The following is a 25,782-nucleotide window of genomic DNA, read 5'->3' as shown; positions in this document are numbered from 1 at the left end:
ACTGGGGCTTGCAGGTAGCACACTCCCAAGATAGTTTTCCGGGCTTCTTCAGTGGTCTAATCTCAAAGTCTTGATACATATATTGATATTCAGTCTTATTGAGAATACTCTTTCTTGGCGTAAGCTTAAGAGACTGATTTGCTTAGCTAAGAAACATTGACAGTGCGAGATCTTGTAGTTCAGTCCTGAAATGGTCCTGAAATGGCTGTGGCCTGAATTTGGGCCACTGAATCTTCAGTGAGCTAATGTGTGCCCTTAGCGGAAAATATTTGAGGAAGATAAGTGATCTGGCAGCGTGGCAAACGACTTCTTGCGATGACACCCACTCTGAAATGCTCTATGGAAAGAGTCAGGTAGACGGTATCCTTTATCAGGGGCAGAAATCTCAACTGAGTTTGCAGATGTTCTCTAGACACTCAGCCCATCACAGATAATTTTGGCTTTCCTTTTACTTTAAATGTCAGGGGGGAGGGAAGGTGAGCTTTGACCATGCTGACTAGATAGATGCTATCAGCTGTCATCTAAGAAAGAAGATCTTTCATGATCTTTTTGAGTTCTCACAAAGCCTCAGATGGAAACAGCTCCTTGCATTTTTGCCTGGGCAAGTTAGATCAATGTCTCGCTGATATATAAATAAAGCAAACGAGCAGTTTTGAAGTAACAGAAGATGGGCATTACAGATTTGTTGGCTTCCGGTCCTACTTGGTTGGATATTTCCAGGGGAGTGTTCTTCAGCCCCACAGAGCCTTCAATGTGGGGTTCGATTTTATCCTCATTTAATAAACAACAAACTAATTAACTAACAATAATAAATAATGCATCCAAGACAGCGACTTCTTCATCTACTTGAGAATCTGGAAATAGAGAATATCTCCAAACTCAGTAATACACAAGAACCAAATGGCTTTTTGAGGACCATATGCCACCAGTATTGTAGAAGATTAAGACTTTTTAAAGCGTGTGGCCAATGAAGCTGAATGCTGGAAGATTCAGGAGAGATAAAGTCCTTCTACATGCAGCACATAGATAAACTGTGGAACTCCTTCCCGCAGGAGCCAGTGATGGCTACCAACTTGGATGTTTTTAAAAGAGGATTGCACAAATTCATGGAGATGATAATGATGATTTATTTTTGTGCCCCAACAGAATATACAAAAACACAACAGAACACCACACAGCAAAAACTTCCTGATACAGGGCTGCCTTCAGACACAGGAACCAAATACTAGGGGCCAAGCTTCCTTTGCTCTCTCTCTCTCCCCCACCACCACAAAATATTTGAGGAAGCTAAGCCCAGTGTACCTTCCATCAGCTTTGGCTGGTGGCCCAGTGTGGGATGTGAAACACAAGAGCAGTCAAGTACAACATTCCTAGAGTGAAGATGTTTACACAGGGGGAGGAATGTTTGTCCAGCCAGCAGGTAAACTTCCTGTTTCGTTCTGGGCTGGGACAGACTTCCTCTGCATGTGACTAGAGGTGGGCGTGGCCTCACCTGTGCAGGTAACGACAAAAGCACAGGGCAGGGCAGCCATCTCTCTCTCTTTGACTACATGCATCGAAGAAGTAACATCTGCTTAGCCAAAGATGCTCTCTTGGCTTCCAGAGGGACTGTCTCCTTATGAGATAGTTTCTAGGTGTATGTTACTTTTCTAAGCTAAGTTTGCCTTCTGGGATCCTATTGTGAACAGAATGACGTGTGAGTAAACCTTTTTATAGAATACTGTGCCGTGTCCTATCTTTTATGAGGGAATAAGGGGGAAATACCAGAACAGTTATTATAGAGGCTTTAGTGAGCCTGAGCAAACGCATCCGCTGCAAGTTTAAAAAGGGGAATGTTACTCTGCTAAATTGTGAACTTGTTAACACAAGTTGGAAAAGGATATAATCAGACAATATATCCTCTCCTGCATCCCTGAACATTGCCACACCCAGCTATGCCCCTATCTGGACAGGGACAGTGGTGAAGAAACCCTCTTGGGTACCTGGGGCAGGGCCCATAGGGAGGGGCAGGACGCGCAGCACCCATTCTCTCCCCCCTCCATTGTTTGTTCACCTGCCTCCTACCCGTCCTCTCCCCTGCCTGCCTTCTCCAGCTGGGAGCACAGACACGCCACCCGCCTACAACTCCATGGAGTGGGGCGATCGCGCCCAGCTGGGGGACGCAATCCGGTGCTGTGGCCCAGCCGGGGGGGGGGGCGTGATTGGGCCCGGCTGGGATTTTGTCACCCCCCTGGGATGACACCTGGGGCGGGCTGCCCCCACTGCACCCCCCTTGCTTTGCCTCTGGACAGGGATAGTTTAACTCCTGTTGTCTATGCTCTGGTAAACTCAAGGTTAGATTACTGCAATGCGTTATACATAGGGCTGCCTCTGAAGATGGTTCAGAAACCTCAGCTGGTGCAGAATTCAGTGGCCAGGTTGCTCACTGGAGAAAGACGGTTTGAGCATCTCATACTGATCCTGGTCCGGCTGCACTGGCTTCCAATTATTTTCCGGGCCCAATTCAAAGTGCAGTTTTTATAATAATAATATATAATAATTTATTCTTTATACCCCGCCCATCCGGATGGGCTTCCCCAGCCACTCCTGGCTGCTTCCAACAGAATATTAAAATACAATGATCTATTAAACATTAAAAGCTTCCCTAAACAGGGCTGCCTTCAGATGTCTTCTAAAAGTCAGGTAGCTGTTTATTTCCTTGACATCTGGTGGGAGGGTGTTCCACAGGGCAGGTGCCACTACCAAGAAGGCCCTCTGCCTGGTTCCCTGTAACTTCACTTCTCGCAGCGAGGGAACCACCAGAAGGCCTTTGGAGCTGGACCTCAGTGTCCGGGTAGAACGATGGGGGTGGAGATGTTCCTAGACTGGCCTGAGGCCATTTCGGGCTTAAAGGTCAGCACCAACACTTTGAATTGTACTCAGAAACATACTGGGAGCCAATGTAGGTCTTTCAAGAGCAGTGTTATGTGGTCTCAGCAGCCGTTCCCAGTCACCAGTCTAGCTGCCGCATTCTGGATTAGTTGTAGTTTCTGGGTCACCTTCAAAAGTAGCCCCACATAGAGCGCATTGCAGTAGTCCAAGCGGGAGATAACCAGGGATGCACCACTCTAGCAAGACAGTCTGCGGGCAGGTAGGGTCTCAGCCTGCGTACCAGATGGGGCTGGTAGACAGCTGCCCTGGACACAGAATTGACCTGCGCCTCCATGGACAGCTGTAGGTCCAGAATGACTCCCAGGCTGCGCACCTGGTCCTTCAGGGGCACAGTTACCCCATTTGACCTATAAAGACTTAAGCGGCTCAGGATGGCAACACCTCAAGGGTCCATATGAACCTACCCGGACCCTGAGATCACCATCTGACGCCTTTCTTTGTATGCTCCCTCCTTAAAAGGTCCAGAAGATGGCAACACGAGAACGGGGCCTTCTCTGCAGTGGCTCCCCGTCTGTGGAATGTTCTCCCCAGGGAAGTTCGCCTGGCGCCTTCATTATACACCTTGAGGCACCAGGCAAAATGTTCCTTTTTAACCAGGCCTTTGATTGGCCTGATGGACACCCTATGCCCTTTTAAAATGTAGTGGGTTTTCTGGGGGGGCGGCGGCTATTGTTGTTATTTTGATTATGTATTTTGTGGTTTTATATTTTGATTTTATTCTGTGAACTGCCCTGAGACCTTTGGGTATAGGGCGGTATATAAATTCTAACAACAACAACAACAACAACAACAACAACAATAATAATTTATTCAAGTTGGCACCCCTCGTTCAGATGTCTTCGGATAGGGCTATCGATGGATATGATGTCTGCTCTGCCTCCCACTGTGGAGCAATGCTTCTGAATACTAGGGCATCTGGACTCAATGGGCCTCTGGACTGAACCAGCAGGTTCTTCTTATTTTTTTATTTATTAAATTTGATCGTCGCTTCATCTAGCCCAGGGAAACTCAAAGGACCTCACAGCCAAACAGACAGACATCTCCCAGTCTTCCTATTAAAACCAAGAGAAATGAGAAATACTCCAAAAAACATCTCACCCACTTCTAAAAGGCTAAAGGCCAAAGACATGATTATAGAGGAAAGTTTTCCGCCTGGCACCTAAAGATATATAATGATGGCACCAGGCAAGCCTCTCATTATACTCCTTTAATAAACAATATGCTTGCTGTTCTTAATTGCTGCAGGGATAACTGAAGATGTGGATTCAGGTAGGTAGCCATGTTGGTCTGACACCTTCAAAATAAATTAAAAAATAACAAAAATAGTCCAGTAGCACCCTAACCAAGTTTGTTCTGGGTATAACCTTTCATGTGCATGCAATTTTTTATTTATTTTGAAGATGTGGATGAATTTGCAGATGGTTTCTGAAAACGTTCTCCCCACCTCACCCTTTTTTCCTTTTCCTTTCCTTTCTTTTTTATTTTGGCGGGGTGGTTTTAAGCCAAACAAAAGTGTCAAACAGTTCTGATGTGAGAGTGTAAACACCTCTTGATGCCATTAGTACCGGAGCATTATGCAAATTCTCCTAATTTCTGAGAAATCATTAAATGCACAGGGCGAAGGCTGTGAATCATTTCCTGTCAAACGCACCATTAGCTTTTTCTTGCTGAACGATCAGATTTCGTTTTGAAAAGGGAAAGGGAGACAGGGTGCTGGAGTGGGGGCCTTTTACTGTGAAAGCCAGAGCATCCGATCACATACCTCCTCCCAGGCGCCCCCTTTTAAGAGGGACAGCCATGCTTTCTCTGCCTCTGTCCCGGGGCGCCCCAATTTTGTGCAGCACTGCAGAAACAGTTCCTGCAGTGGAAGGCGGCACGTGCAGTGCCAGATTTACATATAAGCTAAACAATTAAAAAATTAAAGGAAATGAAGCACCGGAGGTACATTTCCAAAATATAAGATAAAAAACAAATAAAATAAAACCTACAAACTGCAACAGACTGCCTCTCCTGGTATGTCCCACGGAGGACCTTACGGTATTCAAACAAAAACATCTTGAAGATCCCGGGCCACAGGGAGGTTAGGCTGGCCTCAACCAGAGCCAGGGCCTTTTCGGCCGTGGCCCCGATCTGGTGGAACGCTCTGTCACAAGAGACTAGGGCCCTGCGGGACTTGACATCTTTCCATAGGGTCTGCAAGACGGAGCTGTTCCACCAGGCCTTTGGCCAAGGCACAGTCTGACCCCCTCCTTAGGCAATCCTCACAGAACTCTAGCCCAATGGTTGCCATTAATCTGATTCTGAATTGATTTTTAAATGAATTGATTTTAGAACATTGTGTTACTTTTATTGTTGTTAGCCGCTCTGAGCCCGGCTTTGGCTGGGGAGGGTGGGATATAAATAAATTATTATTATTATTATTATTATTATTATTATTATTATTATTATTATTGGCTCCCATGGTGTAAGCAATGGGCCCCGTCTGCTCGCCTGCTCCCTCAAATATCACTGGTTTGCTCCTTTCTATATATATGGTACCTACATTCTGCATGGACTGGTCGCATGGCAACATGTGCAAATGGCTTGAGATAACTTTGAGGTCCATCATTTACCATATAGCATATACAGTGGTGCCTCGCAAGACGAAATTAATCCGTTCCGCGAGTCTCTTCGTCTAGTGGTTTTTTCGTCTTGCGAAGCAACCCTATTAGCGGATTAGCGCTATTAGCGGTTTAGCGGCTATTAAAGGCTTAGCGGCTATTAAAGGCTTAGCGGATTAGCGGCTAAAAGGGTTTTAGCGGCTTAGCGGCTTAGAAAAAGGGGGGGGGAGTGAAAAAAAATTGGAACACTCGCAAGACGTTTTCGTCTTGCAAAGCAAGCCCATAGGGAAAATAGTCTTGCGAAGCAGCTCAAAAACGGAAAACCCTTTCGTCAAGCGGGTTTTCCGTCTTGCGAGGCATTCGTCTTGCGGGGCACCACTGTATTCAACACAAAAAAACGGTGACAGTTTGTTGTTGACAAAGGACAGCTGGACATATAAAGGGCCCCATTAACTTCAGTAGTTTAGGGCCTCATCAAACTAAATCTGGCCCTGGGCACAAGAGCTGGAGTCCTCCTGGCTTCTTAATGTTGTAGGAAAATTCCCGGGCTCACTTGGACTACCAAACAAAGACACCAGCCAATAAATTAGGAGCAAAACAGCAGCCTGCAGGCCTGGTCTTTATTCCAGAGACTGTTGCAACAGAAGTTCCACCCACCACAGGGGATAATCATAGAATCATAGAATCATAGAGTTGGAAGAGACCCCAAGGGCCACCGAGTCCAACCCCCTGCCAAGCAGGAAACACCATCAGAGCACTCCTGACATATGGTTGTCAAGCCTCTGCTTAAAGACCTCCAAAGTAGGAGACTCCACCACACTCCTTGGCAGCAAATTCCACTGTCGAAAAGCTCTTACTGTCAGGAAGTTCTTCCTAATGTTTAGGTGGAATCTTCTTTCTTGTAGTTTGGATCCATTGCTCCGTGTCCGCTTCTCTGGAGCAGCAGAAAACAACCTTTCTCCCTCCTCTATGTGACATCCTTTTATATATTTGAACATGGCTATCATATCACCCCTTAACCTCCTCTTCTCCAGGCTAAACATGCCCAGCTCCCTTAGCCGTTCCTCATAAGGCATCGTTTCCAGGCCTTTGACCATTTTGGTTGCCCTCCTCTGGACACGTTCCAGTTTGTCAGTGTCCTTCTTGAACTGTGGTGCCCAGAACTGGACACAGTACTTCAGGTGAGGTCTGACCAGAGCAGAATACAGTGGCACTATTACTTCCCTTGATCTAGATGCTATAAGCAGGAAGGAGCCCAGAACAAAGGATGGCTCCCTCCTTTATCAGTTTTACAAAGATACCCGCAACACCCCTAAAATCACATCACGAATACATCACAAATTGGAAGGGTCTGGCGACAGAAACCTTGAGCATCAGGGCTTGCCCCCAATCCTTCCCTCCACCTCCACCATACACCCATCAAGCGATGCAAAAGAGATATTTACATGTCCCTGTTTCCCAGCCAAGTTAATCACACCCTTTCATCTTGATCTGGGTTTGCTACTGTTTCTGGAATGGCTACCTGTCTGGCACTCAGGTAGATTATCAGCCAGGCAGAGGGGCTGCTGAGTACCTGAGCTCACGCTTTTGGGGTTATGGCTGCCCTCACCCATGTCCCAAGCCCCCCCCCCGAACAGAACAATGTTGGAAATGGTGTGGTGTTGCGCGTTATGCGGTGCTTCGAGGAGACACTGTGTGTGTGAACAAAAAGGGGGGGGGTGTTGCACACTGCATGCTGGAAGGGCAACCCCCCAATCATTATAAAAAAATCCTGTAACATTCCCAAACCTGGCAAGCACTTAAGGGGCTTTGGGGTAGAGGACAGAGGGCTCTTGCACCCTGCCAGGGCATCGCGCCTCCTTCCCAAAGGCTGGCACAGCTTCCCGGACTTTGGGAAGGAGGTGTGAGACCTGTGCCCTGATTTTTATCAGCAGAATGTTTGGGGTGTGTGCGTGTGTTATGTGGTAAACTTAAATTTTTAATGTTTGATGCTGTGTTGTTTTTAATATTCGGTTGGAAGCCGCCCAGAGTGGCTGGGGAAACCCAGCCAGATGGGCAGGGTATACGTAATAAATTATTATAATTATTATTATAATTATTATAAACTGTATTAGGGGGGTTCCATTCAGCTGTCATCATGGATCATAGCTGTTGATCAGTTCCCAAACCTTTCTGGCCCACCTATCCCTTGGTGCATTAACTTATCCACAGTGCCCTGACCCTGCCCTATAAAAACAGCTATTCACTTCCCAGAAAGGTACTTTTATTTATTTTATTTATTAGATTTATGTACTCTCCTCCATCATGAGATGTCAGGCGGTTCGCAGAGTAGAATACAGGATAAAAACATGAAAATAAGTAAAACATAACAGCAGAACATTAACACCTCTTCCCACAAGAGAAACAAATGCACAATGGCCACAATCAATTGCATAAGTTAGGTGCAACGAAAGCCCTATATAGAAAAATCATTGGATTGAAATTGAAAGGGAATTGAATTTTAAAAATCACCCAAACTTTCACCGCAGAAGGAGCTCAATGCATGTTCAGATCTCCCGGAAATGTTTGGCATGGTTTGTTGGAGACAGTGGAAGAGGGTGCCTTTGGGGCTGAAGTCAAACTCTTGGAAGGTTGCAGCTTCTGATGTGGCTGTAAAGGCTGAAATGGGAGGGACATGTTTTGTTGCAGCTGGGGCAGAGTAGTGGTTAAGAGCGGTGGACTTGTAATCTGGTGAACGGGGTTCGCTTCCCTGCTTCTCCACATGCAGCTGCTGGGTGACCTTGGGCCAGTCACACTTCTCTGAAGTCTCTCAGCCTCACTCACCTCACAGAGTGTTTGTTGTGGGGGAGGAAGGGAAAGGAGATTGTGAGCCGCTTTGAGACTCCTTTGGGTAGTGATAAAGCGGGATATCAAATCCAAACCCTTCTAGGTGTAATTCAGAGATTTGCAAACTACCTCAGTGAATTTGTTAATCTGAATTAGTTCACTCCAGAAGAGAGACCCTGGAGACGTGGACACGTTTAGCCTGCTGTCTTGGTAGCTTTTGGTCACAACGGAACGGCGAGAGGGAAAATGTGTCTCTTCTTCTTGCTACTGCTTTCCTATGTGAGGCTGCTTCCTCCCTCGTGGCGTCACTTTCTGGCAACGCAGCAGTTTGCAAACAAACAAAAAAAATGCGTGGGGTTCGAAATGTGCGGGAGGATGTCTCTTCTCTCACCCGGCTCTGCCGCCTTTTTGTTGTGGTCTCGTGCATCAAATCCTTGGCGCGCTGACGTTTCCTTTAAACCTTTACCCAGCATGTGAAACCCGCCGTGGTAGGAGGCAGAGAGGGAAAAATGGGTGGGAGGGGGAGCTTTGGGGTTCTGGGGCAGGCGGCGATGGGGACAGTTCAGTTCTGCTCCTGGCGCCGTCAGGTGGCTTCCAGAGCAACGGTGGCACAACGAGAGCCAACTCCGCAGGGATGGCGGGCTGGAAAACGGCCCGCTGACACTCCTGCCTCAGAGCAGCTTGAATCCTGGGACCAGGGTGTGATTTCTGAGCAGCCCTGACCAGCTTTCCCGAGGGGACAATGGAGAGCCTACATCAGGTGGAGTGGGCCGGAATGGTCTTATTGCTACTTTTCTGCCGGTCTGCTCTCCTCGCCAAGCAGTCTGGTATGTAACCGGTGTGCTCATCTGAACGCGGCTTCTGATGCTTTAACTCCCAAGGAATGGGCGGGAGGTGAATTCTCAGGTCTATGGACCGCCTCGAGGGGCTGGGAGCTGGGGGCACTGTTATACAGTGGTACCTCGGGTTACATACGCTTCAGGTTACATACTCTTCAGGTTACAGACTCCGCTAACCCAAAAATAGTATCTCAGGTTAAGAACAGGATGAGAACAGAAATCGTGCGGTGGCAGCACGAGGCCCCATTAGCTAAAGTGGTACCTCAGGTTAAGAACAGTTTCAGGTTAAGAACGGACCTCCAGAACGAATTAAGTACTTAATCCAAGGTACCACTGTACAGTGGTTCCGCTCCTTCCTCCTGGGCCGTGTCCAGAAAGTGGTGGTGGTGGGGATGGGTGCTCAGACCCCTGGGCTCTCACTTGTGGGGTGCCTCAGGGTTCCGTCCTCTCCCCCATGCTTTTTAATATCTATATGAAGCCACTGGGAGAGATCATCAGGGGGTTTGGACTGGGTGTTCTCCAATATGCAGATGATACCCAGCTCTACCTCTCTTTCAAATCAGAACCAGTGAAGGCAGTGAAGGTCCTGTGTGAGTGTCTGGAGGCGGTTGGAGGATGGATGGCGGCTAATGGATTGAGGTTGAATCCTGACAAGACAGAAGTACTGTTTTTGGGGGACAGGGGGTGAGCTGGTGTGGAGGACTCCCTGGTCCTGAATGGGGTCACTGTGCCCCTGAAGGACCAGGTGCGCAGCCTGGGAGTCATTTAGGACTCACAGCTGTCCATGGAGGCGCAGGTCAATTCTGTGTCCAGGGCAGCTGTCTACCAACTCCACCTGGTACGCAGGCTGAGACCCTCCCTGCCTGCGGACTGTCTCGCCAGAGTGGTGCATGCTCTGGTTATCTACCGCTTGGACTACTGCAATGGTATCTACGTGGGGCTACCTTTGAAGGTGACTTAAAAACTGCAATTAATCCAGAATGTGGCAGCTAGACTGGGGACTGGGAGTGGCCGCCGAGACCACATAACACTGGTCTTGAAAGATCTACATTGGCTCCCAGTACATTTCTGAGCACAATTCAAAGTGTTGGTGCTGACCTTTAAAGCCCTAAACGGCCTCGGTCCAGTATACCTGAAGGAGCGTCTCCACCCCCATCGTTCAGCCCGGATGCTGAGGTCCAGCTCTGAGAGCCTGCGAGAAGCCAAGTTACAGGGAACCAGGCAGAGGGCCTTCTCAGTGGTGGCGCCTGACCTGTGGAACACCCTCCCACCAGATGTCAAGGAAATAAACAACTATCTGACTTTTAGAAAACATCTGAAGGCAGCCCTGTTTAGGGAAGCTTTTAATATTTGATTAATTATTGTATTTTAATATTTTGCTGGAAGCTTCCCAGAGTGGCTGGGGAAACCCAGCCAGATGAGTGGGATATAAATAAATTCTTCTTCTTCTTCATGATGGCATCAAAGTCTATGCTCTGGATGCCGGTTGTTCGGGGAGAAACTGTAGGGGTCGACTACAAGCTCTTTTTGCAGACTTCCCGGGGGGGGGGGGGCTGGTTGTGCACCAAGGAAGGCAGATGTCGGACCGCATGGGCCTCTGATCTGAACCAGAAAGGTCGTTATTATGTGCTGAATTTGTTAATTCAGAGGAAAAAGAAAAGTAGAAATTTCATGAACTCAAGCTAGGGGGTGGTTTGCCAAAGTGGAAAATCATCTTGCGGAACTCCTTGCTCCATGATGTTGCTGCCGCCACTGCTCTCAGCATAATTTAACAGCCACAAAATGCAGGTGGCCACCTCTGGATGGCCAACCAGAACCTTTATCATCTTAGGCCCCTCCTCTACACATCTTCCAGCTTGTCAATATCTTTCTTAAAGTGTGGAGCTCAGAACTGGAGTATCCAAATTGAATCAGGGTTTCTCAGCTCTCCTTCAATAATCAATATTTAAAATTTCCCAATGCTAATATTTTGTAAGGTTTTATGCTGCGTTATCCTCATTGACGTTCTTTATTTGTAATGCTTGATTACAAGTTCTGCTAAGGAAATATATTTGTTATGTGCCTGAAGACTTATCCTTGAGCTCTAAAGACTGTGTGTGCCGATATGAAGGGTGTGTGTGTGTGTGTCCAACTGTCCCCTCCTTAACGGGGCCGTTGTTACAGAGGGAACTAATGTGAAAAACTTAACTCTCAGTCGCAGTGCGGCAGGGAAGCTAGGCAGTGAGTTCCACAGTTTAACTCTGTGCTGTCTTCCAGCCTTCACCTTCATGGGAAGTCCACCGGATCCATTGTTATGAGAGAGGTGGGGAAACCTTTAATAATAATAATAATAATAATAATAATAATAATAATAATAATTTATTTGTACCCTGCCCATCTGGCTGGGTTTCCCTAGCCACACTGGGCGGCTTCCACAGAGACCAAAAATACACTAAAATGTCACACATTAAAAACATTCCCAGAAGATGTCTTCTGAATGTCAGGTAGTTGTTTTTCGCTTTGACATCTGATGGGAGGGTGTTCCACAGGGCGGGCGCCACTACCGAGAAGGCCCTCTGCCTGGTTCCCTGTAGCTTTGCTTCTTGCATTGAGGGAACCGCCAGAAGACCCTTGGAGCTGGACCTCAGTGTCTGGGCAGAACGATGGAGGTGGAGACGCTCCTTCAGGTATACTGGGCCGAGGCCGTTTAGGGCCTTGAATAATTGCATAAACTTCTATAATACTAAGGACTGCAAAGTGGAAATAAATACCCTCTGATGAAAATAGGGACGTCCTATTGCATAATAATAATAATAATAATATTTTAATATGATTTTTCTTAAATTTTCTCTTTTACAATTTCAGATAAACATTTTACATACTTAAGACATCAATGATTTCCCATCTTCCCTTTCCATGGTTCATCATACATATCTTATATCCTTGCGTATTTTACCCAAACTATACCAATCAGTTTTCCATTATTACATCCATTGAGTTTATCTTAATGCCGCCAGCGTTTTCCGCTGTACACAATTATTTTCCATATATACAATAAACATTTTCCAATCATCTGATAATTTTATTATTTATACCCCACCCATCTGACTGGATTGCCCCAGCCACTCTGGGCGGCTTCTGACATATAAAAACTTAATAAAACACTAAACATTTTTTTAAAAAAACTTCTCTATAGAGGGCTGCCTTCAGATGTCTTCTGAAGGTTGTATAGTTCCTTATTTCCTTGACTTGGGGAGGGGGGAATCGCATAACTCCTTGCCCTCCAACATTTCTCTAATGAAAATAGGGACCTCCCAAGAAAAAAACGGGACATTCTGGGACCAAATCAGCAACCGGGACAGCTTCTGTAAATCTGGGATTGTCCCTTGAAAATGGGGACACTTGGAGGGTCAGGGAATATTTGCCATTTGTTCCTTGGCCCAGGGGCTGCCCAGATGGGGACCAACTAGATGCTGTGACTCCCTATTGCAGAAGGCTGCCTTGAAAGCTTTATTGGACTGATCTACCAATTAAACCGAGCCAAGCTTGCTGTGCTGATTATACCACCTCTATGGGTCTCCCCCCCCAACTGTATTACTTGGGTTATGAAGGCGCCCAAAAGATGTTAAAGCAAAGATTATGGGATAATGCACACAGTGACTTGCGATCTCGATCACACGCAGTCTGTAGTCCGCTGGCAGTAGGAGTACAATATGGGCATGTCTTTAAGATAACATCTTACATTAAAAACCTGACAGTACCAAACTATCGAAGGCTTTTCACCAAAGCCAGACTAAATGTCTTTCCTTCTGCAGTGTTGGATGGCAGGTTGAGAGGAGTTCCCTACCAGGACAGACTTTGCTCGTGTGCTCAAGACATCGATTCCATAAAACATATTTTGTTGCACCATGAAAAATATGAGCAAGCCAGGGCTGAACTGATACTACCCTTGCTGGTACCTTTCCTGGGAAAATCAGAGGCTCACTATGTCAGGTTCCTATTGGAAGACCGGACAAATGCTAGAACATTAGCAGTGGCAAAGTTTTTATCGGTGGTTGCAAGAACCAATGGTCCCTATATTCTGAACAAAATGCTTGTTTAACCTGGAGGTAGACTGCATGAATTGTGTATTGCTTTGTAACAATTTGTTGGGTCTCTGGACTGTAATAAAGATTGATGATTATACGCCTTGCTTCGAATCCCAGTGACGGGGTGAGCTCCCGTTGCTCGGTCCCTGCTCCTGCCAACCTAGCAGTTCAAAAGCACAAAGTGCAAGTAGATAAATAGGTACCACTCTGGCGGGAAGGTAAATGACATTTCTGTGCACTGCTCTGGTTCACCGGAAGCAGCTTAGTCATGCTGGCCACATGACCCGGAAGTTGTCTGCGGACAAATGCCAGCTCCCTCGGCCAGCAAAGCGAGATGAGCGCCGCAACCCCAGAGTCGTCTGCGACTGGACTTAACGGTCAGGGGTCCCTTTTCCTTTACCTTTACCAATTAAACCGAGCCAAGCTTGCTGTGCTGATTATACGCTTTGCTTTTGGTCTCTTTTCGCCAGCAACCTTTCGTCCATCGCAGTTAGATAAACCGATGGGAGCGACGGCCAAGTTCACCTGTCGCTTGTCGGAGACTGTTCAACATTATTCCCTTAACTGGTACAAACTGGGTGACGACAAGCAGCCGAAATTACTGGACCTTGGAAAAAGGAAGTATAGCCCCACCATGCTGAACGCGACGACCTTTGAAATTAAAATCTCGGACTTAGAGATGAACGATAGCGGGACCTACTTCTGTGGCCTCATCTGCCCTTCGCTGAAGTTGACAGAAAGCAACAGGGCGAACCTCACAGTAACAGGTTTGATACAAGTCGTTCTGGCGCTTTATGGGTGCAGATGGGTGAGAGAGTGGCAAATGCGATTCATTGTCAGCAAAGCAGAACTGATGTATGTTGGGGAATGTACAACATTTATTTATTTTTCAAACAAAACTCATGCACCGCTTCATTGTAAGAAGCGAAAACCTCAAAGCAGTTTACGGAAAAAACGATGAAACAATAAAATCACCGGTAAGAAAAATTTGCAACAATAATCTGAGAGTTGAAAGAACTACAGATTAAACCTCAAAGCAACTTTATAAACTGCTTGGTTGTTGTTGTTTAGTTGTTTAGTCGTGTCCAACTGGCTTACCTAAACAAAAATGTTTTTACCGAAAATTGTACCATGGAAATCAATAATCAAGGATTTCCAAAAGGGTAGGTAATACAGTGGTACCTCGGGTTACATATGCTTCAGGTTACATACGCTTCAGGTTATAGACTCTGCTAACCCAGAAATAGTGCTTCAGGCTAAGAACTTTGCTTCAGGATGAGAACAGAAATCGTGCGGCAGCAGCAGCAGGAGGCCCCATTAGCTAAAGTGGTGCTTCAGGTTAAGAACAGTTTCAGGTTAAGAACGGACCTCCAGAATGAATTAAGTACTTAACCTGAGGTACCACTGTACCACACCAAAAGATTGAGTCATCCTATTTTCCCATGGGGGTCTGAACTGACAGTGTCTGATCAGGAATGAGACCTTGAGGTCATCGTGGATAACTCAGTGAAGATGTACCTGCAGATTCTTGCTAGTTTCCAAGTAGATTGATTAACTGGCTCAGTTTATGGGCTTATCTTATATACTGTATTTTTCACTCTATAGGACGCACTGGACCATAGGAGGGGGAGGACAGGAAAAAATAAATTCTCCCCCTCTCTGCACAGCGCCCCTTCAGCGAAGCGGCAGGAGGAATGGAGCCCCTTCCATTTCTCCTCCCGCTTTGCTGAAGGGGCGTTGCGCAGAGAGGGAAAACTGTGCAGCGCCTCTCCAGTGAAGCGAAGCCTGGAGAGCAAGAGGGATCGGTGTGCACTGACCCCTCTCGCTCTTCAGGCTTCAGGCGGCTATCCGCAAGCCTTTGGAGCGCAGCGGGAACTCATGCCGTGCTCGGAAGGCTTGCGAATAGCTGCCCGAAGCCCCCGGAGCGCAGCGGGAGTTCGCGCTGCGCTCCAGGGGCTTCAGGCGGCTTCAGCGAAAGCAACGCAAAGCCTCCGGAGCGTGGGGGGAGCTCTCCCTTTGCGCTTCGGAGGCTTCGCGTTGGCCAAGGAGCCTGCATTCGCTCCATAAGACGGACACACATTTCCCCTTAATTTTTATAGAGCGAAAAATACGGTAATACAAATATAGGACATGAAAAGATGGATCATCAATGCGTCAACCTTGGTCATTTTAAAGCACAGACAGGTTGATGGCAAACGGGTGTGATTATTTTAGTGGCCTTGACCTCATGCCTGATCGCAGTCACGTAGACTCAGAAGTAAATCATATTAACTCTATTGGAACCAAGGCTGCTCCCAGACTGTCCCTGTTATGTGGGTGAGAGTCAGCCCCACACTCTCTGCAATGACTCTTGGAAAAGTGCTAAGCATGATCCTCTTATGCTGGATTAGCCTTGGGATGGACCCAACATTTTGGAGCCAGTCAGTGAATTTGCTTTTCTGTTCCAAACCCTCAGAGAAACAACTTGAGCCTGAACTACCGTCGGAGGAGACGAAGCCTGGACTGCCGTCAGAGGAGAGGGAAGATCACGGAGAGATCCTCCTTGCTGTCGTCGGTGTTGGGCTGTTTCTGGTGCTCCCAGTTTTGTGTTACTACCTCTTTAACCTCATCCAGAGAAGGCAAGGTGGGCATCTCAGCTGGTTGGCCCAATTTCCTCTCTCCCGGGCATCTTATATAACAGGGGTGGCCAACTCCCAAGAGACTGCGATCTACTCACAGAGTTAAAGGCTGGCAGTGATCTACCCCTTTTGGGGGGTTCAGGTCAAAGTTGTTGAACGTTTTTTTAGGTAGGAAAGCCCCGGTTTTGGCGGGGCGCAAAACAAAAATGTTGAGCTTTTTTAGGGGAGTCAAATCTGTTGAGCTTCTTTGGGGGAGCCAGTAATCTACGGTGATCTACCACAGGCGTCCAGCGATCTACCGGTAGATCATTGGACGTGCCTGTTATATAATAATAATAATAATAATAATAATAATAATAATAATAATAAAAATAATAATAAAAATACAGCTCGCCCGTCTGGCTGGGTTTCCCCAGCCACTCTGGGCAGCTCCCAACAGAATACAGCGGTACCTCGAGTTACAAACGCCTCAGGTTACAAACGCTTCAGGTTACAAACTCCGCTAACCTGGAAGAGCTACCTCGAGTTGAGAACTTTGTCCCAGGATGAGAACAGAAATTGTGTGCCGGCAGCGCAGTGGCAGCAAGAGGCCCCATTAGCGAAAGCACGCCTCTACTTAAGAACAGTTTCAGGTTAAGAACGGAACTCTGGAATGAATTAAGTCCGTAACTAGAGCTACCACTGTATTAAAACACGATAAAACATCAAACATTAAAAACTTCCCTAAACAGGGCTGCCTTCAGATGTCTTCTAAAAGTCAGATAGTTGTTTATTTCCTTGACATCTGATGGGAGGACATTCCCCAGGGCAGGGGCCACTACTGAGAAGGCCCTCTGCCTGGTTCCCTGTAACCTCACTTCTTGTAGTGAGGGAACCGCCAGAAGTCCCTTGGAGCTGGACCTCAGTGTCTGGGCTGAACAATGGGGGTGGAGATGCTCCTTCAGGTCTACTGGGCCGAGGCCGTTTCGGGCTTTCAAGGTCAGCACCAACACTTTGAATTGTGCTCGGAAACGTACTGGGAGCTAGTGTAGTTCTTTTAGGACTGGTGTTATATGGTCCTGGCAGCTGTTCCCAGTCAACCGTATTCTGGATGAGTTGTAGTTTCTGTGTCACCTTCAAAGGTAGCCCCATGCTCAACGCATGAATTCTAACTGCTTGTATCCTTTTGCAGAGGAAGAAAAACTGCAGGATGAAAATGCTCCCTTGGTAAGTTTCCTTTTGCCCAGAGAGCTTCGCTTGCTGTTGGCCCCTTCTGACGCTGGCACTTGGCTGATGCAATTCACACCACATCCTGTTTGGCCCCCAATTCTCTTTCGTACAGATACGGGCCCAACCAGGCAGCTGTTCTGTTGCACGGGGATTCTGCAACATGTTTTATTACGACACAGACCTTTAAAGCACTATGATACCACTTTACATAGTCCTGACTGCGTACCAAAAGGATTCTGGGAAATGCACTTTGCTAAGGGTGCTGAGAGCTGCATGTTGTTGTTTTGTCGTTTAGTCGTGTCCGCCTCTTCATGACCCCCTTGACCAGAGCACGCCAGGCCCTCCTGTCTTCCACTGCCTCCCGCAGTTTGGTTAAACTCATGTTGAATACTGTCCCACCATCTTGTCCTCTGTCGTGCCCTTCTCCTTGTGCCCTCCATCTTTCCCAACATCACAGTCTTTTCCAGGGAGTCTTCTCTTCTCACGAGGTGGCCATAGTATTGGAGCCTCAGCTTCAGGATCTGTCCTTCCAGTGAGCACTCGGGGCTGATTTCCTTCAGAATGGAGAGGTTTGATCTTCTTGCAGTCCATGGGACTCTCAAGAGTCTCCTCCAGCACCAGAATTCAAAAGCATCCATTCTTCGGCAATCAGCCTTCTTTATGGTCCAGCTCTCACTTCCATACATCACTACTGGGAAAACCAGAGCTTTAACTATACGGACCTTTGTTGGCAAGGTGATGTCTCTGCTTTTTAAGATGCTGTCTAGGTTTGTCATTGCTTTTCTCCCAAGGAGCAGGCGTCTTTTAATTTCGTGACTGTTGTCAACATCTGCAGTGATCATGGAGCCCAAGAAAGTAAAATCTCTCACTGCCTCCATTCCTTCCCCTTCTATTTTCCAGGAGGTGATGGGCCCAGTGGCCATGATCTTTGTTTTTTTGATGTTGAGCTTCAGACCATATTTTGCGCTCTCCTCTTTCACCCTCATTAAGAGGTTCTTTAATTCCTCCTCACTTTCTGCCATCGATGTTGTGTCATCTGTATATCTGAGGCTGTTGATATTTCTTCCGGCAATCTTAATTCCGGTTTGGGATTCATCCAGCCCAGCCTTTCGCATGATGAATTCTGCATATGAGTTAAATAAGCAGGGAGACAATATACAGCCTTGTCGTATTCCTTTCCCAATTTTGAACCAACCAGTTGTTCCATAGGAGCTCCTATGAGATCCCTATTCCCCTCTGGGCGCGACGATTCCCAGAGCTCAGCTTCCTGGAATGTGGGATTAATTGTTAAACCCCTCTGGGAGTTGTAGCTCCATCAGAGGCAAATTTGGGGGATCGATGCACTGGGCGCACTGGCGGAGGAAGAGCGGGCAGGGGAGCATACCACCCCTGGCACCATCGGGGAGGGGGGGGTACCATCGTGGTCGCCCCCAACATGCACTGCGCACCCCCCATTGTGCCGGGCTGCATTCACAACGCGGGTTTTTTTGGGGGGGGAATCAAAGTTGTTGGGCATTTTGGGGGAACATCTCTCCCCCCCAAATTTTTTGGGGGCTTTTCAAAGTGTTTTTCTTTTTTTTAATCTCCCTGCTTGCCATACGTCTGGGTTTTCCTGGACATTTTGCCAATTCAGTGTAAATCTGCCTTGGCACCATTTTCAAATCCATTTCCCTCCAGGACGTATGGCAACCCTAAGTTTATTCTATTTTCCTGAAGCTTCCCTAACTGGTAATTTCCACATCATTATTTTTTTTGAGCTTCCACACGACACAGAAGCCAGTTATGGAAACAGCAGAATAGAGCGCAATTTCCCCTGTTACCTGCTTCCAGAAATAAATCTGTTTGCAAATAACACATGAATGAGTACAAAAATTATAGAAGTGGATTTTAAATTGTGCTACATCTCAAATATATGGGCCTGTTGTTGCTTTGCAGAGGTGTTGTAGCTAGCAAAAGAGGAGCAAGAAATAAACCAAAACATTTATTGTTTAATGTTTCAGGATATGCACGGATAGAAAATGAAGCCCTGAAATGTTTGCTGGTGGAAACAAGTATTGAAAGTGGGATTGTGTGTGGCCCCTGATAGCCTCCTCAGCACAAATCATCATGACTGTGCAATAAAAATGATGTCTAGAGGGGCCTTACATTTACCTGCACGTAGAAAACCAGAATGTCTGGAAAAATAGCCCTTTACAGTCATACCTTGGTTTTCGAACAGCTTAGTTCTCAAACGTTTTGGCTCCCGGAAGTGACTGTTCTGGTTTGTGAACGATTTTTGGAAACCGAAAGTCCAACGGCTTCCAATTGGCTGCAGGAGCTTCAGCCTGCAACCAATCGGAAGCCACACTTTGGTTTCCAAACGTTTTGGAAGTCGAACGGACTTGCGGAACAGATTCCGTTCAGCTTCCAAGATATGACTGTATCTTCCTGAGATGCTCGTTTTTCTGTGCTTTTAGTCACACAACCTTCCACTGGCAGCTTGAAAGATAAAAGGTAAAGGGACCCCTGACCATTAGGTCCAGGCATGACCGACTCTGGGGTTGCGGCGCTCATCTCGCTTTATTGGCTGTGGGAGCTGGCGTACAGCTTCTGGGTCATGTGGCCAGCATGACTAAGCCGCTTCTGGCAAACCAGAGCAGCACACAGAAATGCCGTTTACCTTCCCGCTGGAGCGGTACCTATTGATCTACTTGCACTTTGAAGTGCTTTTGAACTGCTAGGTTGGCAGGAGCAGGGACCGAGCAACGGGAGCTCACCCTGTCGCGGGGATTCGAACCGCCGACCTTCTGATCGGCAAGCCCTAGGCTGTGTGGTTTAACCCACAGCGCCACCCGTGTCCCCAGCTTGAAAGATAAATCGCAGCCAAAACTGGCAAACGGACCCACGTAGAATTATCGTCGTTGAAACACAGATAAAACAAAACCAAACAAAACAAAAAAGCTTTTTCAAACTAATATAAGCAATTAACATGTGTGCCTTGGTTGGCCTGCTGAAATAAAAATGTTTTCAGCAGACATTTGAAGCAGTATAGGAAGGGCAGCAGCCTAAGGGGACCCCTAGATGCCATCCAGACTAACCCTTGAATCCTATAACAATATTTTTGGGGAACTAGTGCAGAGGGTGAGTTGGAATTTAAACCAAGCATTTCATCCATCAGGCTTCCTCCGTCCCTGATCACCCAAGTTCAACTCATTTCTAATACTGAGGTCTGCCTAGGGTGATAGAACACCCCAGAACCAGCTGCAGGCGAGAATGGTATAACCCTCCTTATTATACCAAAGTCTCTGTACTGTTCCACTTCAGAGTCTGCACAGGAGAGGGTTTATCTCTCTGCATGCTTCCGCACATAAAAAGCTCCTTGCAGGCGTAGTAAACTTTCACGTCTGGGAGAGCGAGAATTTTTCCTCCCTGATATGCTAATTTTCTGCCTGCGGGGTTTTTCCTGTTTATAAGGGGAAGTACCTGCAGACACAGGGACGCGGGTGGCGCTGTGGGTTACACCACAGAGCCTAGGACTTGCCGATCAGAAGGTCGGTGGTTCGAATCCCCGTGACGGGGTGAGCTCCCATTGCTCCGTCCCAGCTCCTGCCAACCCAGCAGTTCGAAAGCACGTCAAAGTGCAAGTAGATAAATAGGTACCACTCTGGCAGAATGGTAAACGGTGTTTCTGTGCGCTGCTCTGGTTCGCCAGAAGCGGCTTAGGCATGCTGGCCACATGACCCGGAAGCTGTATGCCGGCTCCCTCGGCCAATAAAGCGAGATGAGCGCCGCAACCCCAGAGTCGGTCATGACTGGACCTAATGGTCAGGGGTACCTTTACCTTTACTTTACCTGCAGACGCAGCCGGGGCAATTTGTGAACTCTGCCTATCAGTCTCTTCCACATGCTGCAGAACCAGGTGGCCAAATGGGCAGCCCCACTTCAAACCGCAGGAGGGGAATGTGTTCTTTCGTCTGCTCACCAGCTGGCACTTTAAAACTCCACGCAAGTAGACAACTAGCGCATCAGGGAGAAACATTCCAGCATGCTTCTTGCGGTACTGGTTTTCTACATGCGGGGAGCTTTTTAAATGCAAGTTGCCCATCTGCCTAGCATCCTCTTTCTGGCAGCACATGGCCAGAGGCCTCCGAGAGTCGACAAGCAGTGCATGGAAGGACTGTCATTCAGGATTATACATTGCCTTTGTACATGGAGACTCCATTTAATGATCCATGCATTTATCATATTAAGATCATGGGAAGAGGCTGCTGGATCAGACCGTCTTAAAGCTAGGGCCCAAGGAAAGAAAGAGAAATTCTCTTTAGTTTGGTGTGACTTCATTGGTTTTGAAAAAGACATGAACAGGCCTCCTTAGGTGTATATAAATGGACATGGCTAGTCCTTTGAGGCCACCCAAGTTGGTGGCTGTCACTGCAGAAGTGAGTTCCATAGTTTCACTATGTTCCTAGTACTGAGTAGCTTCTTAAAAAACAACAACAAAAAACTGGCATTTTGGGGGGTAAAACCTTTTTTTTATTAAGTTTTACTTTACAAATTTAAATTCCAACATTAAGCCTCATCATTTAGGATTCCCTGAATGCTTTGACTCCTCTCTGCCTTTCCATGGTTACCATTTTCCATCTTTTGTCAACTGCTTCACTTATTTTCTCTATTTTTCTCACATAGTCCATTTTTACCCTAATTTCTAGTACAGTCATACCTCGGGTTACAGCTGCTTCTGGTTGTGTTTTTTCGGGTTACTCACCTGCCGAAACCCTGAAGTACCGGAACGAATTACTTCCGGATTACTTCCGGGTTTCGGCAGTCGCGCATGCGCAGAAGCATTAAAATCACGTTTTGCACATGCGCAGAAGCGCCAAATCGCAACCCACGTGTGCACAGACGCGCTGCTGTGGGTTGCGAACGTGCATCCCGCATGGATCACGTTCGCAATCCAAGCGTCCACTGTACACTACAAGCGTTATTCAAACCCTGCCAACGTTTTTAGTTGTTTACAGTGTTCTCTAAGATAGTTGTAAAGTTTCCCCCATTTCTTCTTCAAGTTCTTCTCTTCCTGGTTTCTGATTTTCCCGGTCCATTTCGCCATTCTGGTCCATCATCTTCATCAGCCATTCGCCTCTGGTTGGGACTTTAATCTTCTTTCCATCTCAAAACTGGCCTGTTTTTTAACCCTCCCTCTCTTGCTGTACCTGAAGGAAGAAGGCCCTCACGCCATGAGCGTTTTCACCGTGGATTATGGGGTGCTGGAATTCCGGGCAGCGGACAACGCTCAGAGAGGCCCCCATGAGCGCTTCGCTTCTGACCAGACCGAATATGCCACCATCATCTTCCCCCCGGAAAAGCCGGTCGCTGCCAAAGGAGGCAAAAAGACTAAGAAACCCAAGAGCTGCCCCAGCAGAGCGGAGCCACACTGAAGGGGCGAAAGCGAAACCTCACCCTTTAAAGCTTTGCATTCTCCCCGATTCCTCAACGGTCCCGGGACCACACTGCAAGCACTGGGGATTCATTTGCAAAGTCAGAACGTGCGGTGGCTCAAAGGCGCCTGGAAGCCGCATCTTCTGCATGACAACCCTTGTCACTGCATTGCAGAAGCACGCAGGCCGCACTGCACATGCTCAGAGGCACTGTTGTCATAGGACCTGTTAATGGAGAAATCTGAGGGCTCCCTTGGACAAAAAACAAGGACAGTAGCCAGGAATACCAGAGCAAAACAGCAGCCAGTAGGCTTGGTCTTTTCTGAAGACTGTTGTGGCAGGACTCCCACCTGCCACCAGGTGAAACAAGATGGAAGCCCCAAACAAAAGAGAACCCAAACTTTTATTAGCTGCTAATCCCCATGTTACACCCCCCCAAACTACATCACTCATACATCATGGTTACATCATGAAAGGGGAGGTCTGGTGGCAGTAATCTGAGCATCCTGGACCCTGCCCCATGGTTCCCCTCTCCCTCCACCAAACACCCATCAAGTGTAACAAAAGAGATATTTACATTTCCCTGTTTCCCAGCCAAGTTAATCACACCCTTTTGTCTTCATCTGGGTTTGTTATTTCTGGAATGGCTACCTGTCTGGCCCTCAGGTATCAGGAGGCCAGGGATTATCACTCAGGCAGAGGGGCTGCTGAGTAGCTGAGCTCACATGTCTATATGAATTTCTGAAGTTTTCCCAGTGAGCCAGTACATAGATACATTTATCAGTGAATTCTTACATTTGGTATTGTGCAGCAAAGGCCCTTTGAACAGATAGGAAGAAATTGCGATGAAGTGTTTTGTGGGGACAAGTCACAAAAGTCACAAAAGTGATTGTGCTGATTTTGGTAGCGGGCTGCATGTGCATGATATCTTCTGGAGGGACAAACCCCCCCCCAACCTATACATAAATTCCTGCAACAGACCGAACCCAGGCTCCTGGGGGAAGCTAGCCTATATCCTCAGGTGCCAGTCTTGACTCGTAGTGACTCGCCAGAGCCTCATGCCGAGAAGTGGGTGCTCTGCTGACTCGATCTTACTAAGTCATCCACTTCCTGGGGAAATGTGCGTCTCTTTTGATGACACGGAGATTTCCAAAGCCTGCAGCAAACCCATTTCTGGTCTGTCGCTGATTCGTTTCGGAAGTCTGCCCTCAGCCTGCCCAGGTGGAAAAAGCGACTGGCAACTTTCCGACAGAGCTGGGACTTGTGTGCATAGAACCCGATAACTGCAGAGATGGAAGGGACCCCAGGGGTCATCTAGTCCAACCCCCTGAAATGCAGGAATTGCCATTAAATCTGGTGCTAAGCATGGCCGTTGGGCGCACAATTCCTGGTGCTTTCATTTACCTGGGGGTCCTGGGAAGCCCCCCGTCCCTCTGCCCAGCGCAGGGTGGGGAGGAGGTTAAATGAAAGAGGTAAGGGGATAGGGGGAGAGGCTGGAGCGTAGAGAGAGGGAGCCACTAGACTAGGACCTGGGAGAGACCAGGGTTCGAATCCTCCACTTGGCCATGAAGCTCACTGGGTGACCTTGGGACAGTCACTGCCTCTTGGCCTTAACCTACCTCACAGGGTTGTTGTGGTGATTAAATTAGAAGCAGGGGAACCATGTATGCCACTTTCAGCTCCTTGGAGGGGGAAAAAGAAAAGGTTATAAATGCAAGCAGTCAATCAATCAATCATTCTCTGGCTGTAATACTTGGTTTGATACTGGGAACCTCTCTCACTCCTGAAAGAGCCTGACCATTATTTCTAAAAGTGTAGAAAACTATTTTGTCAATACAAGGGTTGGGTTTTTTGTGTGTGGTGGTGGGGTATTCTGATTGCTGCTGAATACTGCATCATGGGATGTTTTCATGGTCTTAGGTGTTCATTTTGTACTGTTTTCAAACCTCCTCCTGTTTTAATGCTATTTTCAGCTATTTTTAACTCTATGCTTGTAAATCCCCTTGATTTGCATGCAAACGGCGATTCTTAATAAAAAAATTCCTTCCAGTAGCACCTTAGAGACCAACTAAGTTCATTCTTGGTATGAGCTTTCGTGTGCATGCCCACTTCTTCAGATACTTAAATCATCAACATCATCTATAGGCCTTTTAAATGGAATTGTTATAGGAATCTATCTGCACACATATAAAAGATATGTATATATTTTATCAGCTGCCTTGGAGGCAGGATGTAAATTTCTATCAATAAATCGGTGAGATCCCTATAGCTGTTTCAGCGCCTGATAACTTGCCAAAGTTCTTCCCACCTTGCATTTTCCGTCCTTTAGAAGTGTTCCATGTTTTGCATGTGGGAAATTTATATTTATTTTGGGTAATTTCTCACTGGGTTCGTTGAGCGGGATGTGTCTGTGAGATTGCTCTTGCAACAGCTCAGGGCGAGGTTGTATCACACTGCGCCCGGCAGGCTGTTGTGATGCTATTCACACTTACGCAGAAACTGTGACTTGTGTTGTTCAGATTTCCCACTCTGCTGCCATTGCAAGCTCTGAGAACCAAAGTGCTGCTGCTTGTGCGGTCTGCGGTCCATTGCCGACCTGTTACATCATGTGCATACAAATGTCAGGCCAGCAGCAAGTGGGGAAGAGCATGAAATGTTTCTGGGTTAGGAAACTATGCAGTGGGACGGCTGTTGTCATAAATGTATTAAGAGCAGGAAGGTGGTAGAATCACTGGGGTTTTTAAAGTAGAGGTTGGATGGCCATTTGTCATGGATGCTTTAGCTGAGATTCCTAATGCATTGCAGGGGGCTGGACTAGATCAGGGGTAGGCAACCTAAGGCCTGTGGGCTGGATCCGGCCCAATCGCCTTCTAAATCCGACCCACGGACGGTCCGGGAATCAGCGTGTTTTTGCATGAGTAGAATGTGTCCTTTTTATTTAAAATGCATCTCTGGGCTATTTGTGGGGCATAGGAATGTGTTCATTTCCCCCCTTGAAAATATAGTCCGGCCCCCCACAAGGTCTGTGGGACAGTGGACCGGACCCCTGCTGAAAAAGTTTGTTGACTCCTGGACTAGATGATTATCATGGTCCCTTCCATCTCTACAATTCTATGATCCTGTGAAATATATTGGAATAATAATAATAATAATAATAATAATAATAATAATAATAATAATAATAGCCGAGACCATATAACACCAGTCCTGAAAGACCTGCACTGGCTCCCAGTATGTTTCCGAGCACAATTCAAAGGGTTGGTGCTGACCTTTAAAGC

The 25,782-nt window shown here is 47.1% G+C and overlaps 1 protein-coding gene across 2 annotated transcripts; it reads left to right on the top strand.

Annotated features, from left to right (window-relative positions):
* The first annotated feature begins 1,445 nt into the window (after nucleotides 1-1,445).
* Nucleotides 1,446-24,770, top strand: PDCD1 (programmed cell death 1). 2 transcript variants are annotated; one of them, XM_081190662.1, is made up of 5 exons: nucleotides 1,446-1,696; nucleotides 13,734-14,030; nucleotides 15,719-15,886; nucleotides 17,053-17,087; nucleotides 22,286-24,770. In XM_081190662.1, exons 1-5 carry the CDS (start codon nucleotides 1,690-1,692, stop codon nucleotides 22,502-22,504), a joined length of 726 nt encoding a protein of 241 aa, XP_081046788.1. In that variant the 5' UTR covers nucleotides 1,446-1,689; the 3' UTR covers nucleotides 22,505-24,770. The 2 variants fall into 2 exon arrangements, with proteins under 2 accessions (XP_081046788.1, XP_081046787.1); XM_081190661.1 differs by lacking the exon at nucleotides 1,446-1,696 and adding an exon at nucleotides 8,924-9,184.
* Nucleotides 24,771-25,782: the final 1,012 nt, after the last annotated feature.

Source organism: Podarcis bocagei, assembly GCF_964188305.1.
Source record: "Podarcis bocagei genome assembly, chromosome: 4".
In the NCBI taxonomy this organism is placed as follows: Eukaryota; Metazoa; Chordata; class Lepidosauria; order Squamata; family Lacertidae; genus Podarcis; species Podarcis bocagei.
Note: the sequence above shows the minus strand (reverse complement) of the source record. Positions and strands in the feature narration are given on the sequence as shown.